The sequence below is a fragment of the Mustela erminea genome, chromosome 10 (genome assembly GCF_009829155.1).
Source record: "Mustela erminea isolate mMusErm1 chromosome 10, mMusErm1.Pri, whole genome shotgun sequence".
NCBI lineage: Eukaryota > Metazoa > Chordata > Mammalia > Carnivora > Mustelidae > Mustela > Mustela erminea.
This window is the reverse complement of record NC_045623.1, coordinates 73,138,929-73,156,834: the sequence shown is the minus strand read 5'-3', so window position 1 is coordinate 73,156,834 and position 17,906 is coordinate 73,138,929. Positions and strand designations below refer to the sequence as shown.

The following is a 17,906-nucleotide window of genomic DNA, read 5'->3' as shown; positions in this document are numbered from 1 at the left end:
CCTGGTTTCTTTGATCCCTACCACTTGGTTTCTCTTCAGCCAAGTTTTGGGAGGAGTCAGCCAGGCTGTCTCTCCGTTGCCTGTGACTTTTGCTGCTGCTATCTCTACCCTTTGGAGTTCAGCCCAGCCTGGCTTGTTGCTGGATGCAGGGTGTGGCAGGGGGTGGGGGCTGGCAGGGTGTCAGGGCTGCCATATAAAGGAACCCGGCGGCAGGAAGCAGACCAGAGCCTTGGTGGTTGCAACTCCAGCCATGGTTTCTGTCTTGCTCTCCTTGAGTCTCTCCCGTCTGGGCCTGTGGGCTGCTGGATTGATCTTGATCTTAGGCTTCCTCAAGCTCATCCGTCTGCTGCTGAGGAGGCAGATGCTGGCCAGGGCTATGGACAGTTTCCCAGGGCCCCCCACCCACTGGCTCTTCGGGCATGCCCATGAGGTATGTAGGGAGGAGGGGTTGGAGAAAGAAAACAGCCTCTTTTTCTTGATAGAATCTGGCCCAATCCGCTTGGGGCTGTGGAGGGGGTCCCTATGCTTGGACAGGGGGATGATGTTCTGGGAGCCATGGTTTCCATTCTGTTTTCCCACTGGATCTCCCTGTTCACTCCTGCCTTCTGAGCTGGCCCTGGGAGCGGGATCACTTATAGCCCACAGACTCCTCATCCTCCTCAGGCTCAATATTCAGACAAAGTTCTGTTAAAGGCCCGGTGATAGCTTTGGGAACACCCCCCACCCCATCCCCAACAGTCCAGTAGAACTAGGCTATCTTGTTTAGAGCTTAAGCACCATCTTCTTTGTTCTGTGTGGTATAAAGATGTCCATTCTAAGAAAATAAAAGTAAAAGCAGAGATGAGTGCTGAGAGCCCTCCTTGGAGCATATAAGTGGTTGGTGCTCCCAAAGGTGGGAGTTCTTTTTGCCATGTCTCTGGGCTGGCTCAGTGCCATGGCATTGTCCTGAGTTCAGATCCTGGCTCGACCTCCTGTTATCTTGGGGTGCTAGAGACCACCTTAGCATCCATTGTCAGAAATACCTCTAGCTCTCTGCCTTCATGGGATCTAGATAAGAGTTTTCTGAACATAAGACAAGGGCACCTGCACTGGAATCAAATGGGAGAAGCAGATTCCTTGGCCCCAGTCCCAGGAGATTCTAATTAACATATTGGAACTAGTGATCTGAATTTATTTATTTATCTTAATGATACATTTTTTCCCTCCAGGTTTATCCATGTTGTTGCCTATGGCAGAATTTCCTTCATTAAGTGAAAACAAATTTTTTTTAGAGCTAAATGTAGTTATCATCTGTCACCATACAAAGTTATTACAATATTATTGCGTATGTTCTCTATGCTGTAGTTTTCATCCCCATGACTGATTTATTTTATAACTGGAAGTTTGTCCCTCTTAACCCTTCTCACCTATTTTGCCTATTCCTCCACTCCCCTTCCCCTGTAAAAACCACCAGTTTGTTCTCTGTGTTTGTGGGTCAGTTTCTCTTTTTGTTGTTGTTTATTTTGTCTTTTAGATTTCATATGGTTAAGTCATAGTGAAAACATATGATATTTGCTTTTCTCTGTCTGACCCATTTCTTTTAGTGTAATACCCTCTAGGCTCATCCATGCTGTCATGAATGGCAAGATTTCATTCTTTTTTATGGCTCAGTAAGATTCCCCTGTGTATATAGACCACATCTTCTTTATTCATTCATCTATTGATTGACACTTGGGTTGGTTCTATATTTTAGCTATTGTAAATGATGCTGCAATAAACGTTGGGGTCATGTGTCTTTTTGAATTAGTGTTTTCATTTTCCTTGGGTGAATATCCAGAAGTGGAATTACTAAATTGCATGGTACAACTTTTTTCGTTTTTTGAGGAGTCTCCATATTGTTTCCTGTAGTGTCCATACGAATATACATTCCCACCAGCTGTGTACGAGGGTTCCCTTTTCTCTTCATCCTCGCCAAGACTTATTATTTCCTTTCTGTTAGTAATAACCATTCTGATAGGTGTGAGATGATTTCTCATTGTGATTTTGACTTGCTTTTCGCTGAGGATGAGTGATGTTGAGCATCTTTTCATGTGCCTGTTGGTTATCTGTATATCTTCTTTGGAAAAATGTCTGTTTAGGTCCTCTGCCCATTTTCAAATTGGATCATTTTTGGTTTGTTTGGCCTTTGTTTGTGTTGTTGTTGTTGAGTTGTAGGAGTTGTTTATGTATCTAGGATAGGAATCTGAGTTAAAAAACCTCTCCAAGTGTTTTGCTGTGCATCTAGGTTTGGGAACCCAGGTATAAATGCCCGAGACTAAGGCTCCTAGTCCTAAATACCCTTTCCCTTTCACGGTCTTGGGGATTACCTCTCTTCCGTGATTGATACTGGGAATGAGCTTGACCTTCAGGAGAGAACTTCCCAGGCTTAGTCTTGCCCCTACAAATAACTACCTTCTCAGGATGACTTAGTAACCTACATGCATCCTGGAGAAATCAAGGAAAGGAAAAGATGGGTTTGGGAGTTGAATCAGACCCAGGTCTTGCTCTCAAGGAGCCTACTGTCTAGAGGGGAAAACAGACACCAGGGTCTTACCTGCTCCAGGTTGGATGGGATGCCTAAACAGGATCTTGCATCAGCTCCATGCTCTGTATATCAGTATTTGTACCACTGGGTTGTCATCTTCTGTTTACTTATTCATCCTGCCTACTGACCATGACCTCTGGAGGATGGAGATCTACTCTAAATCATCCCTGTACCCTCAGGGTTCAGCTCAAAACCTCACACAGAGTGGGGATCACTGAATGAACAAATAGTGAACATTGGGAAGTAGGGAGGGCTCTTGATAGAGTAGGCAGTGAAGGAGAAGACAAGTGGAGAGATCAGGCAGGGTTCAGGAGAGGCTTTGCTAAGTACAGAAGAGGGTCATGGGAAGGTTGAGATTTGACCCTAATGAGAATGTGAGAGGCATTTAGGGAGATCTTCAATCCCTTGCCTCTCACATCCCTCCACTACTACTTGCCTCCACCAAAGCTAGGCTTCTCCTCAGCCCACAGGCTTCTTTAGGACAGGGACCAAAGCTAGGCTTCTCCTCAGCCCACAGGCTTCTCTAGGACAGGGACCTTGCTCCCCTACCCATGTCAGAGCTGCCTGCCCTCCTTCCCACAAATGCCCTTCCCCCCTACTTTGAGGTGTATAGAGGGCTTGGAACACAGCTTAACTCTGGCTCCTTGGCTCTAATACAAGAATCTGGAGAGCCTTGGCACCAAGAAGAGCAGACAAGGGTTGGAGGGAAGGTTGCCCTTGGACATTCAAAGGTTTCCTGGGGAACCACAGTGGGCCTGACACCTCTGCATTCCTCCAGGCTTTGTTACCTCTGCTCTGTCATATCCATACCTGAGCCTGAGAAATGGGGAGTGTAGGGGCAGGGCTTGTTTTTCCAAACAAAGATGAGGTTCAGAAAAGGCAAGGTATCTGCTTATGTCCACATAGTAGCTCAAGAATTGAGTCAAGAAGGCACAGGATTCACACCTTTTCATGCAGGGCATGATCTATCTTTACAAAGTGACTGTAAGTTTGATTCCTGGCCTAATGATGGTGGGAATAGGAAAAGAAGCGTGATGGGGGCAGGTGTGGGAGGGTGGGGCAGAGCTGTCCATCAGGATTAACTTCTCCCTTCTTGTTTCTGGTTGAGGTCGGGGCCTTGGAAGCATCGACCTATCACTCTCCTCAATTCTCAGAATGTGTCCCCATGAGATGGGGTAATGTCTTATTCTTCCAGGGTCTCCCTTCTTCCACTTGGGGGCCCAAAGAGGACTTTGCCCATAGTAGGTGCCTACCCATGTTGTTGGCCTGAGTTTGGAAGGGGCCTGAGAATCTGGACTGTCGGGGGAGGAGTGGAGACTGCCAGCTCCAAGCCCAGGAAAGGTGATATCCTGAGACTGCATAGGCCTCTTGCCTGGCCCTGCTTGTCCCTGGGACATTTCCCTTGACCTTGTGCTGTGAAGCGAGGAGCATGGCTTGTGGTCTAGGGGTCTGACTAATTTCTATTCAGTAGACATTGATGGACCCTCACTATGCTTCTGCTCTGTGCTTCCCTTTCCTCCTCAACAATACAGAGATAAGCATTTTTACCTTGTTGGTTTAGAAGAGGATCGAAAAAGGTAGAGTATAGATAGATACTTTGTAAACTGTCAGGCAGATGTCCGGTGTTAAATCCCTGTAGAGGGATTCTTCCTGCAAAACACTGAGGCATTTGTTTCCTTCATCCTTTCTTCCATCAAAATCAACCCAGCCTTTGGGAGACAGATTAAGTTTGTCTTTTCTCAAGCAACTAGCTGATCAACAACCCTGGGTCTGGCTCTCTGCTAATGGCAGAGGATAATGCATAAGAATAGGGCCAGCCCTAGAGTGCCCCAGTCTGTAAGAGAGGTGGATAGCACAGCACAGGTGTTCCAGACCCGTGGGCTCAGATAAAGGATGCTGAGGTGAGTCCGAAAGATCCAGCTGCAGCAGTCCATGGAAGTAAGGAAGGAAGGAAGGGTGGAGGACACTACCTGTGCAGGGGCACAGACGCCAGGTTGGAAAGAGCGTCAAGTGTGTAGGAATTTATTTGTTCAACAAATATTTCTTTCTCAAGGTCTAGTGCATGCCTGTGTTCATAGCTCTATACTTCTGGAATGGTGAAAGGGAGAACAGAATGGAATGGACAAAACTGGAAGAAGGTGGGGCAGATCACATAAGACCTTGTAGGCCATGTCAAGAGGTTATATTCTGAGTGCAATGCGGAACACTTGAAGGGATTCAAGCCAGGGAGTGACAAGCTTAGATTTGTGTGGTAGAAATATCACATTGGTTTGGGATGGTGGCTAGGTCGGCAGAAGCCAAATAGGAGATGGGCAGAGCTGGACAGGGCTGAGGATGCCATCCAAGGAGATGTTAGTGGAGTGAACAGTGAGAAGAAAAGGAGTAAGAAGTCAGGGAGGCTGTCCTGGCACTCTGGGCGTGGGAGAGGCAGGCAGATGTAAGGGTGTCAGTGAAGTCCCCTGCATGCGCTAGGAAAAACGAGGCACAGGAGAGCCCTGGGAACTTTGTTAAACTGTGGTATCAACACGGATGGATCAAAGCAGAATTTGGAAAAATCACCAAAAGAGTGAAAAGGACTCGTTGAGCCACAAGACTGGATGGTAACCAGGAGGAATGAATTTCTATGTCTAAGTGTAAAAATGTGAGGCTCTGAGACCCGAGAAGAAAAGACTCAGGCCTGGCAGCACTTGTGTGTTTGGGCACAGGACCCTTGGGTTCTGGGTTTGGAGACTTTCCCAGGAATTGCTATATCTGGCTCTCTTAGTTCTGGTTTGTTGACTCCAGCGTAAAAGTCTCTTGGTGGACCTGCGGGGGAGAGATGCAGTCTCCACAGGATATCCCCTATGGTGCTGCCCTAAATCATGGGAAAACTCCATTCTGTGTTTCTGGCTGGCATCAGGGGGGATGGTGGTTCCATTCCTAGGTATGAGAGGAGGGGCAGATTTGGGGGGAAGACATATTGTGTTCATGTTTGAAAAGGCTGGGTCTGAGGGCCCTGAAGGGTGTCATGCAGAGAGGTCCAGCAGATGGTTGGTCATATTTCCGAAGCTCAGGAGAAAGACAAACTGGAACTGTGCTGTCAGTTTTGGAAACAGTCTCAGGTAGATGGCAAAGGAAGCCATGGGAGTTGGTAAGAGCCTCCAGGGAGAAGGTGCAGCGTAAGAAGAGGCCTGGGGCTGGGTCTGGGGGACACTCAGTCTTTGATTTACAAATAATAGGTGAGGAAGAGCTGTGTCAAAGAGGTGGGAAGGCACCTAGGACAGGGTTCTAAAAGAGAGGGGATTTGACTATGTCACAGCAGCTAGAAAACCTCTGGGCTCACCCGCCAGGTGGGTGTTGGTCACATTAGCAAGACCAGTGTCGGAGAGGTGGGGGCGAGGAGGAAGTGAAACTGTGAGACAGCTCTTTTGAGAAGTTATGAAAGGAGGAGGAAAATGGGGTGTGAGCTAGAAAGGAGGCAGAACCAGGGAGGTTGTGTTTCATTTAGTAAGTGAGAGAGACTGGGAGTGTTTTAAATGCAGATGGGAAGGAGCCAGTAGAGAGGAGGGGGTCTGTGGTATGGGAGAGAGAGGGACTGACTGATGGGTGAGGTGCCTGAGGAGAAGGCTGGAATCCAAAGGGACTAACCTTGGACAGGCCCTGGGTACATCCCCTGCTGGTACAGGAGGGAAGGTGGGGAGGCTGGGTGCAAGGCAGGTGGTTCTTCGGGTCTGATTGTTGACTTTTAGGGGCCTCTTAACTGATGGCTTCTGTTTCCTCCGTGAAGTTGAGCAAGGTTAACTTGCTGGGAGCAAAGAGCAGAGGGGTAGAGGGGAGAGTTGAGGAAAGAGCAGCTTTTTAGAAGCAGACAGTGGTCAATGCTACAGGGCTTTCTAGAAGGCCTTTCTGCTTATCTCTGCTCAATTGTCCCCTAAGAAAGGCTTTCCCTGACCCTCCCTACTCCCTGTCTGCAGTAGCAGCTCTGCCCCTTATCTTGCTTTATTATTTTTTTTTAGAGTTATTGTTACCAGAAATTATATTGCTGATGTATTTGATTCCTATTTCGTTTCTCCTACTTGAAATGTGAGCATGGGGAGGGCAGGACTTTTGTGTGGTTCACTACGGTTCCCCCAGAAACTAGCATCAGGTCTGGCACTAAGAGTGGGTACTCCGTGCCCATTTACTGAATGCATGAATGAATCTCTGGGAGGTCTGATTCAGGGCAGCAAACCACTCATATTGGGTAAGGACCAATGTCTACATTCCTGTGGAGTTGGACACTTCTTGGGTCCATGCCCTCCTGCCATCTTAGGTGTCTATGCTTCCATGTTCTCCCCTCAACATGGTCATTCCTGGGGCTGGAACTCCTCCTGGTGCTGAAGGTAGGGAAGTATTGGGGGCATTGCATAGGCTTTGTAACTGAAAGACCTGGACTTGAGGGTTGTGTGACTTTGGGCAAGACTCACCATCACTTCTTAGCCAATATGCGGTGGCTAGGAGAGCCATGGAGACCCATGTCATTCTCACCCAAAGTCCCCCTGCTCCTTCTCTTGAGCCAGCGGTCCCTTCTGAGTTGTGTTCACACCTGTTTACATGTACTCACATGTACCTGTGTAGTAGTACAATTATTATCTCTAAAAGGGAGGATGGAGAATGAAATCACCTATTTGTCATTAGGATTGGGAAAATCCCCTGTCTACTCCTTGGAGCATTATACTTTAGATCTCCTACCTCCAGTCTCTCAATGGCTCTCTGCTTTACCCCATAGAATTTATGTAAATGAGTCCATTTTTAAAAATTGATTTTTAAAAATTGATTTTTATTTCAGAGATGCTGCATCTCAGTTGTTGTTGGTTCTTCCTGGTAGTTGTTCCTAACCCTTTAGCTTTGAATATACAGCTTTGTGGTCCTTGAATCTGGCGGATGCCTATGTACACACTGAGTGCTACCCAATCTTGTGGGGACGGGCAGTGTTCACAAGGTAGGATGGGGGAGGGATGAGACCAGAGCATTCACGGGTACCTATGTATGTCCATCCCGGAGTGGGGAGGATCTGGGAAATCCCAGGACTTCCCTGGTTGTTGGGAGCCCAGGTAGCCCCAGAAAGTGGACTGGACACTAACAGAGAAGGCCACCAGAGATGGGGGGTGTAGTGCAAGCTTCCCATGTGACTTGGGACAAGGTTAGGCTAATCCTTTACTCAGAGGTGGAAGATCTTAGGGCAAGTTCAGAGCAAATTCTTTAGTGCAGTTTGGAGCATTTGGGAATAGGATATGGCAGGAAATGTAGAGAGAAGGAAGATGTTGGGAAAAGGTAAACTTGAAGGGGAGGGAACTATGAGTCAAAGGCTTACATTGTGCAGGATCCAGTGCCAAGCCTTTCCATACAATATACCAGTGAAGGGCTTTAAATGCTATGTGAACCTCAACTAGTAACACATGTCCTGCTTGATTTAATTAATGTCAACATAATCCTAATGTAAGTTATCATCTCCATTTTACAGATGGGAAGAGTAAGATTCAGAGAGCCCAAAGATCTTGCCCAAGTTCATGCATCTAAAAAATAGGGGAAACCAATATTCAAATGTAGATCTTCCAAGCTTCAAAGATTGCAGGCTGTGAAGTCAATGCTCCCAGGTTCACATCCCAGCTCTCTGATCAGCCATGACTCTACCTTCTCACAAACTCCAGAGCTCAGACCTTATTCTGAGGCCCATGGGCGGGTAGGCCATGGATGGGTTTTAAGCATATCTCTGAAAGACTCACTTGGAATAGGGGGAAATGGATAAGTAAATAATGGTCATCCCTGCAATGGAATACTATGCAATTAAAGTAATTAAAAATATGGAAAGGGCAGTTAAAGGCTCTAGTTTGAAAAGAAGGACAAGAATCATTAAATTAAAAAAAGCCGGTTTCAGAAAAGTATTTATTGTGTACTCCATTTACAGAAAACACCGCTAGGGGAGTAGATGTAGCTAGAAACGCCCCAAAGAGCACATACCAACCACTGGATGATCTCCGATCTCATCTCAGGCCACGATCCCACCAGGTGGCAGCTCCTGGAAGACATCACTACTTTTTCCTGCCCCAGAACATTTGTGCTTTCTGTTTGCTCTACCAGGAATGCTGTCTCTTGCTCTTTGCACTGCCAGCCACTTGTCATCCTCCAGGTTTCCCCTGGAGGGAATGTCCTCTCCATCCAGGGGCCATCTCTGATCTCCCTCTCTAAGTAGACACTCCTGGCTAGACTCTCTCAGAGCAGCATGTCTGCTTCCTTCTTCACACTTACTGCTGGGTGTATTCACACTCCTTAATTGTTTGGTTGAGTCTAATGGGTCTGCCCATGGAATGAAAGTATAGGACGCAGTCCATCTTATGCCCTGAGACCTTAAGATAGTGCCCTGCACATAGTAGGACCTCAGAAAAGTGTGTCAAATGACATAATAGGGGTAGAATTGAGCCGATTTCTGCATTGCACAACAAGCTGGGGTTATCACTTTCATGAAAACAGCTTTAATGCCAATAGAAATCTCTTTCTTGGAGCAGCATAGATAGAGGGCTGATGATAGGAACCAGATGGAAGCAAGCTGGCCAGCTTGGGGTTGTTGAGCTCACCCATGTACAGCAAGAGGGTGGCTTGGAATTATAGTGTTGTCTCTGGGGCTGGAGAGGGAATTGACCCCAGAGATGTACAGGACTGTGGCTGTCAGGAAGAGGGATACAGGACGAGGGAAGGATGCTCCCAGGGTCTGTCTGGGCAGCCCTCTGCCTTCCTTGCCCAGGGAGGAAGTGACAGTGTATTCCTGAGTACCCTGGCCTTCTGTCACCATTTCAGATACAGCAGACGGGGAGCCTGGACAAGGTGGTATCCTGGGCCCACCAGTTCCCTTACGCCCACCCACTCTGGCTTGGACAGTTCCTTGGCTTCCTGAACATCTATGAGCCCGACTATGCCAAAGCTGTGTACAGCCGAGGGGGTGAGGACTCCCAGGAGTGGGTGGGGTTTCCTGAGAGCAAAGGGCTCAGGGCTCCAAGTGGGGAGGGTCTTGGGGTCTGCACCTTAAGTTTGGGTAGCTGAGGTCCTATTGATCCTATTGATCAATAACCCTCCTCTCAGCATCTGCTAATTTCTGCATGACCCGATCTTCTCTTTCTCCTGCAGATCCTAAGGCTCCAGATGTGTATGACTTTTTCCTCCAGTGGATTGGTGAGTGGACACCTGCCTTCCCCATCCTTGGTGCTGCATTACCAGGATCCTTCCCTGTCCCATTTCTCTCCGCCCAGTGTCCATTCAGTCTGTTATCTCATGTGGACCACCTGGCCCCCAAGTGCCCCTCCTAACCTCAGCTGCCAAGTGGGGGGACGGGAAGAAGCAAGAGAGCTCCCAGTTGGCTGGGGAAGTGGGGCTCAGGTGCCTTCTCCTTCTGGGTATGTGCTTTCCCCTGGAAAGGCAGAGCAAGGGCTCTGGAAAATACGTGAGTATGAGGAAGAGCTTTCTGGAATGAGAAAGAGCTTTCTGAAGTGGGATCCCAGGAGACTGCATTGGTGGTGTGGGCCAGGCAAAAGCCTGAAGAGGGGAGTGGTGGTAGGGCCAAGGCTGGTGTCACCAGAGGCTGCACAACTGGGTGGCTGGAAGGCAGAGCTGGGCTGGGACATGTGACTGGTCAAGAGCACTGGGGTGGAGGCCCCAGGTTGCCAAGGTAGGGCAGGATTGTGTGCATTGACCAGCTTTCCCTCTGCCCTCTCTTCCCCAGGGAAAGGCCTACTGGTGCTCCAGGGACCCAAGTGGTATCAGCACCGCAAGCTGCTCACACCTGGCTTCCACTATGATGTGCTGAAACCCTACGTGGCTGTGTTTGCCGACTCCACGCACACTATGCTGGTGAGCTCCCAGGGCCAGGTTCCTGGAAGCTGCAGCTGCAGCTTAAATGATGTCATTAGCAACTCATCTTTGAGGGGATGCCAAAGGTCGTGGATCAGATTTTGAGTCTCAGGGCTGTATAATCCCCAGAAGTTACCCAGACTAGTTTTCCCCTTGCAGAAAATTTCTTCCCAGCCTCACTACAGGCCTGACCATGCACAGGCTGTGCTGGGGCGATTCTCCACCCCTCAGCCCTCTTCTTCCCTTGGGTAGCCTGCCTGGCTCAGTGTCTGTGTGTGTAGCGTAGGTCCACCTCCTGATCCCACCCCAGCCTGAAGCCCTTACCCCCACATTCCAAAGGGATGGAGGCCGGGCCAGGGACTTGGGGCATGGAGGAGAGGCCAGGCTGTGGGTCTTCGAGGGCAGAGTTGAGTGTCCAGCTGACTCCCTGATGTTACCCTCCACCTCTGGGCTCCAGGACAAGTGGGAGGAAAAGGCTCGTGAGGATAAGAGCTTTGACATCTTCTCTGATGTGGGCCACATGGCACTGATCTCACTCATGAAGTGCACCTTTGGCAAAGGAGACAGCGGTCTGGGCCACAGGTCAGAGGGTACTTGGGGCTGACCACCATCTCTACCCAGGCTAGCTCAGAGGAGAGAGTTGGTGGGACTCCAGGGCCCTGGTCTGAGAGGACATGGGGTCCTGCCCTAGGGAGCCCTGGCTTGGGCGGGAGGTAGGGGGAGCTGGGCCTTGCTCATGGTGGGGAGACAGATTCTGCCTTTACTGGGGAGGCTTAATGGCAGCATTGCAGTGGGTCAGGGTCTGAGCCCTCCTCCTTGCTCTACTGCTATGTAGGGACAGTAGCTACTACTCGGCTGTCAGCGACCTCACTCTGCTGATGCAGCAGCGCATTGAGTCCTTCCAGTACCATAACGACTTCATCTACTGGCTCACCCCGCATGGCCGCCGCTTCCTGCGGGCCTGCCAGACGGCCCACGACCACACAGGTGGGCTTTTCCTGCAGGGTCCACACACAGGAAGCCCAGGGTCTAGCCTAGCCCCTTTAGGCCTCTCTTGACCTCTGCCATTGCAGGACCTCCATTTCCCTTTGGGTAGAGGATGGGTCCCCAGGTAATAACACTCTGTGCTCCTGACCCAGACCAGGTCATCAGGGAACGAAAGGCAGCCCTGAAGGATGAGAAGGAGCAGAAGAAAATCCAGAGCCGGAGACACCTGGACTTCCTGGACATTCTTCTGGGGGCTCGGGTGAGTGAGGACACAGTTGGCCACCCCCAACTAAGAACTCGTCCCAGAGGGGTTTACAGACAGTGAGATGGGGCTCACTGGACAGCAGCAGGGGCTGTTAAGCATTTCCCTTCTTTTTCCCCAGCAAGTACAATCTGTTCTTTGTCTTCTGATGTGCATCAACAAAGGCTCAGAGACAGCAAGGTGCCGGTTGTGGCTGGCTGCCTCATTGGGGAGAGACGCAGGGAGGTCAGGTCATGTGCTAGAAGTCCTAAAGACCAATTCTAGACCTTTTTTTTCCTTGGAGAGGGTGAGTTGGTGAGGGGTAGAGGCAGAGGGAGAGGGAGAGAAAGAATATCCTAAGCAGACTCCATGCTCAGTGCAGAGCCAGATGCAGGTTCCATCTCACCACCCTGAGATCATGACCAGAGCCAAAATCAAGTTGAGCCACCCATGTGCCCATCAATTCTAGACTTCTAATACTGAAGAACCTTAGAATCTTGGATATCTATTCATTCATTCATTCATCCATTCATTCATTCCTTTATTCATCCACCCTCCAAACTCACTAACCCCTACCCTGGGTTAGTTTCCATGCAGAAGATGAGAAAGACTTGGCCTTGCCCTCCATATATTTACAGTGTAGTGGAGAAGATAGGAAGTGGATGTTGACAAAGACCTCTCCTCTGCCAGGTGACATTCTTAGCAGAATTGACAGTTAGGGCTGGGTAAGGTCACAGGTCTACTTGGACGGAGGGATCAGGGAAGGTTTCCTGGAGTAGGAGGCATCAAGCTGTGCCTGGGAGGACAGGTAGGATTCTGGGGAAGGTCTCAAGCTCTGCTCTGTAGTGGACCTTCATTTGACAACTGTTATGAAGTCTTGGTACTTATCTCCAATGCCTTGGGCTGTCCCATCATGCCTTCCCCAACACAGGATGAAAATGGGATCAAGTTGTCAGACGCAGATCTCCGGGCTGAGGTGGACACATTCATGTTTGAAGGCCATGACACCACCACCAGTGGCATCTCCTGGTTTCTCTACTGCATGGCCCTGTACCCCGAGCACCAGCATCGTTGTCGTGAGGAGGTCTGCGAGATCCTTGGGAACCGGGACTCCTTGCAGTGGTGAGCAAGGCTGTGGGTGAGCCCAGTCTGTCCTGCTTCCCTGTCTCAGGGATGCCCTGCATCTATGCTGCCCGGTGTCATCTTTGGGTGACACAGGGCCATCCTGAGAACAAGGTGAGGGTGGTGGCAGTGTCCTGTTTGCTCCAGTGCTGTGATTTTTGAGGGGGAGCTCTGTGGATACAACCCTGAGCCCATTCTCCCACAGTGGAGCCCTTTTTAGGTGTCAGACTCCCACTGACAACTCATAGATAGGAATCCGGGCAACTCTCCCAGATTCCTATCTATACTCCTAGGCACAGCTTTGATGCCTCCTACTCCAGGAAACCTTCCTTGATCCCTTTGCCAGTGACCAGTGAACTTTTTGTGTGCTCACTCCCTCTGCTGGCAGAACCTGACTACCCTTCTGGGTTGCTAGATGGAACAGCAGGCTCTGGGAGAGAGAAAGGAGGGAACTGGGCATGAATACAACTGGGATACCTAGGGACCTGAACCCCGCTCTGGCCCACCTGCCTTTGAATGGCCACGTGCCACCTGTAGACTCATCTGGTGAAGAAGAAAAGGCTGTTTCCCAAACTCCATCACTTAAAACCTTTTGTTGTTCTCTGATTCTTGGTTCAAACTTGAACTCATTGACATGACACCAACTGACGCTGACCTCTCTTGGCAGTGTGCGTGGTCTCTGGGGCTCTCCTGCAGGTCCCTCTTTCCCTACCTCCTCCCCTCAGGCCTTGGCCTCCTGTCACACCTCACCTTTCTCTCTGGCTCCTGTGTGACCTCCAGCATCAGGTTAGGTACACATCACAGCACGAGATGTCTGACGCCTCCATTACCCACTTTTATTGGCCTGATATTGGAGACCTCCCAGTGTCCAGCCAAATGCGAGGGCTGGGAGGAGCCAAGGTGCTGCCCTTGGGATGTTTTTAGAAAGACAACTTACATAGGCCAAAATCTAGAGAAAACCTCAGACTGGAGTAAGACTGAGAAGCCCTGTGTGGACAGCAGAGGAATCAGAAGGGGTGGGGCTTGAGCTGGCTTTCCAAGGAGGGGTGAAACTCAGATCAGCAAAGGAAAAGAGAAATGGGCCTTCCAGGTTAGGTAACAATAGGAACACGGCCTGGAGGCAGGGAGTTAAAATTTTTATTTATGTTATTTTTATTTCATTTCATCTAGAAGTTGAAGCAACTTCAAGGACGCTTATTCAATACTATAATAAAACGCGAAAAGGAAAGAATGAGCACTGGTATATAATACTTTGTTAATGCTCATTGAAAATCTCTTCTCGCAGTTTGTAACCTCCCATTTCATGTCTCTTAAGGTGTGTGTGTGTGTGTGTGTGTGTGTGTGTGTGTTTAAGATTTTATTTATTTATTTTTGAGAGATAGAGAGCGAGTGCACAGGGTGCAGGAGAGGCACAGGGAGAGGGAGAAGCAGGCTCCTCATTGAGCAGGGAGCCCGATGTGAGACTCAATCCCTGGTCCTTAGGTCATGACCTGAGCTAAAGGCAATGTTTAACTGACTGAGCCACCCAGGTGTCTATGGTGTCTAAGGTGTCTTTTGATGAATACAAGTTCCCAGTTTTAATACAGTCAAGTATATCTAAAAAAAAAAAAAAATGAAGACTAGGTGGAGAAGCCTTAGGGTTTGGGACCCTGTAACAAAGTGCTGTGCAGTAGTCGTGATTGGGCCACATTTCAGACTGAGCTTCCTGTTGGCAAAGGAGAAAAAAGATACATAATTTTTGATTTTTACCTGAGCTTGTTGCTGTTCATGCACTTACAACTTCATTCAACCAGTGTATATCAGTGTATATTTTTTTCCACCTTAGTTCCACAGGGGAAACTAAGTGGAACCTAAATTGTCCCTCGTGGGGCTTCTATGGGACCTTACGACACAGGAGTGACTTTGTCTTGATGGCTGGGTGCACATACAGCTCTAGGGTCCTGTGGTTCCCTTCCTAGCAGTAGAGATGAGGGAGAGATGGAGAAAAGAGCCAGGAGCCAGAACCCCTGGATCGGAGTGGCTACCCCATGTTTAATCTGGTCTGGGCACTTGAAGCACTTGTGTCCCTCCCATTATTGGATGTGTGATGGCGGTAAGAGGGGAAGGTGGGTCTGGAACCTGCCTTCCCGTGGAAGCCCCTTGCTTCCTATCTCCAGACAGGTCTGGTTGTATTGCTGGCAGGGATGATCTGGGGAAAATGACCTACTTGACCATGTGCATCAAGGAAAGCTTCCGCCTCTACCCACCCGTGCCCCAGGTGTACCGCCAGCTCAGCAAGCCTGTCAACTTTGTGGATGGCCGCTCCCTACCTGAAGGTGAGTTGGAGTGGACTTGGGGGTGGAACTGGAGTCCTTGTGGATGCTTCTCTGACAGACTCTGTGCCTTTGGTCAAATCTTAGCACAAGTGGGGAAGAACTCAGGCTTTGTGTTTGGTCTGGGTCCCAATCCTGGTTCTACAATGTATGGGTAAATCCCTCTACCTTGAGCTTCTGTTTCCTCTTTTATAAAATGGGGACAAGAAGAGTCTTTGCTTGACAAGGTTGTTTTCAGGATTAAAGAGACAATATTCTTCAGGGCTGTCATGTACTGCCATGTAGGTTGTGACCTGAACAACTCCAGGAGGCACCATTCACATAGACTATGATGATGTTCATTGCACAACCTATACAACTGTATGTGATAGCTTTGTAAGGAGGTTTAACTCTGTATCTGGCATACAACGTGCACCCAATGAATGGTGGATGTTACTATTAATAGCATAATGTCAGGAATAGTAACTTCCTTTCAGTTATTTGAAAGCACAAAGTGTTGTAATAGACCTTGCCTGTCCTACCTCACAACGAGGTAGCTTCAGTTCTTTTTTCTCTCCCCATTCCACAAATGTCTATGTTAGTTGCTGTGTCCAATGCTGGGGCCAGAGGAAGTAGATATGATGATGGTCAAAAGCACTTTGATGTCTTGAGGATGGTCATGAACCCTCCCTCAATGGCAGTGCTCAGGCAGGGGCTGGTGTCCAGTTAGAAGGATACCAGGGAAGTCTGGCCCTGTGAGGAGGTAGCTGAAGCTCTCTCAGGACCACCCAGCTACCAGGCCTTTGTTCTGCCCACAGGCAGCCTGATCTCTCTGCACATCTATGCCCTCCATAGGAACAGCGCTGTGTGGCCTGACCCTGAGGTACTACATCCCTGGGTCTGTCTGGAGGTCAGGTGGGGTGGGAGGCTATGGAGGTCACTCTCCCCAGGACCTGGCATGTATTTAAGCAAGGCTTGTCCTCTCAGGTCTTTGACCCACTGCGCTTTTCCCCTGAGAATGTGGCCACACGCCACCCCTTCGCCTTCATGCCCTTCTCTGCTGGGCCCAGGTAAGGAGTGGACCAAAATCCCCAGGGCCCCAGGAATGGGAGGGGAGAATGGAGGATTTTGTGGGGGAAAGCATCATTTTGGGAACTCCGTGACAAAGGGGCCGCCGTTGGGTTTTTGATGATCTTGAAGTAGGGTAAGTTCCAGGGACCTTCTTCTTGCTGTTAGCATAATCATGTCCCTGGCAAGTGGTGGGCTGGCTGAGTCATTCCAAGAGAGGCCCCCAAACCAGAATTCCCAATGTGAATCTACTCAGTCTGGGGCCCTCACTGTGTTCCCAAGATCTGTTTCTGAAGCCCCAAGTCAATCAACCAATCAGCCAATTATTTATCCACAAATAGTTATTGGTTTTTCTAAGCCACTGGTTTTTCTTGGCCACTAAGAACACTGGATTTTCTCACTCTGGACACACCACAGTCTGATGCCACCTTGTGCTACTCACTGTAGGAACTGCATTGGGCAGCAGTTTGCCATGAATGAGATGAAGGTGGTCACGGCCCTCTGCTTGCTCCGCTTTGAGTTCGCCCTGGACCCCTTGCGGCCCCCCATCAAGATGCCCCAGCTGATCCTGCGCTCCAAGAATGGTATCCACCTCCGACTGAAGTCGCTGCGCCCAGGCTCTGGGTAGTAGCTTTGCTGAGAAGAGGGTCCCAGACAGCCCAGACACTGCCCTCTCCAGGCTGGATTGTAGAGTAGTTGCGGCTCCCTGTCTTTGAGAGGCTTGTAATTTACATGGGGAGAAGGCACCCACATAAACAATCACCTGGAGGGCAGTGCCATGCAAACATGTGTGTCTGGAAATGCTTAGTATGCATGTACTCTAGAGCTCAACCATTCATTCAACAAACATATGGTGAGCACCTCTTTGCTGCTAGAATCTTCCTTTATCTCCCATAATTGGCAGTCTTTCTAGAATGTAGCAGAAACTTACAGGCCAGCCGTGTAACACAATGAACACAATGGAAGCTGGGTCTCTTTGGCTTTATGATTATGATCAGGCCCTCATTCACTCCACATGAAAGAAGGATGGCTTTGGGGGCTTGGCCCTTCATTGAGATGTATTGCTCTTCTTAACTGTCTGTGCATGTGTGTAATATAACAGACATGTGGTAAAATTGCATAAACAAAAAATGCATAGGACTGTCAATTCCTAAAACAAATTCCCAGGTAACCACCACTGAAATCAAGGAATATGGAATATGGAATATGGTTTCTCAGGTGTATCTTCTGCCCCTCTTGAGACAGGTCTCTCTTGCATTCCTGCCATTGGCAGCATCTATGCCATTGTCACCTGGTGCTCTGGGTGTTCAGGCTTTTGCTGAAGAAGAGGGCAGAGTGGCATTTAAGGGGGGTTTCCTGGAAGACACAGTGCTTGAATCAAGCCTTGAGGCAGGTGAGGTACAAAGGTGCAAAGAGTGACTTTGAGGAAGGGCCTCAGGCTGGGGCCATGTGATGAATTAGAGAGTCTTCTTCAGTACTCCCTGCAGCAGCTGCCTGATGCCTGGGGTCCCATGTATCTCTATGGTCCTAGGTATAAGGCCATTAGCAGGTTCTAATCCAGGAATTAGACTACAGTGAAGGGGAGGACACTGGAGAATAAGGGGCCTGATAAGTGAGGGGAATTCTAGCCCTGGGACATGGGGATGTCTATATGTTGCCCTGGGGATGTACCATCTGGAGACACATCCTTCCTGCTATTGATGCTTCCCCTCTTAGAAAAAGACCACAGCCTGAGAAGGTTGGCTATGGGCCACCTGCTCACTCCTGCAAAGCC

The 17,906-nt window shown here is 49.2% G+C and overlaps 1 protein-coding gene across 1 annotated transcript; it reads left to right on the top strand.

Annotated features, from left to right (window-relative positions):
- Nucleotides 1–206: 206 nt before the first annotated feature.
- LOC116600676 (cytochrome P450 4B1) lies at nucleotides 207–17,263 on the top strand. The gene is made up of 12 exons (XM_032360891.1): nucleotides 207–430; nucleotides 9,377–9,518; nucleotides 9,704–9,748; nucleotides 10,296–10,423; nucleotides 10,881–11,005; nucleotides 11,259–11,410; nucleotides 11,563–11,669; nucleotides 12,583–12,773; nucleotides 14,955–15,088; nucleotides 15,883–15,947; nucleotides 16,052–16,134; nucleotides 16,580–17,263. The coding sequence occupies exons 1-12, from the start codon at nucleotides 251–253 to the stop codon at nucleotides 16,758–16,760; spliced, it is 1,533 nt and encodes a 510-aa protein (XP_032216782.1). The 5' UTR covers nucleotides 207–250; the 3' UTR covers nucleotides 16,761–17,263.
- The last annotated feature ends 643 nt before the right edge of the window (nucleotides 17,264–17,906 follow it).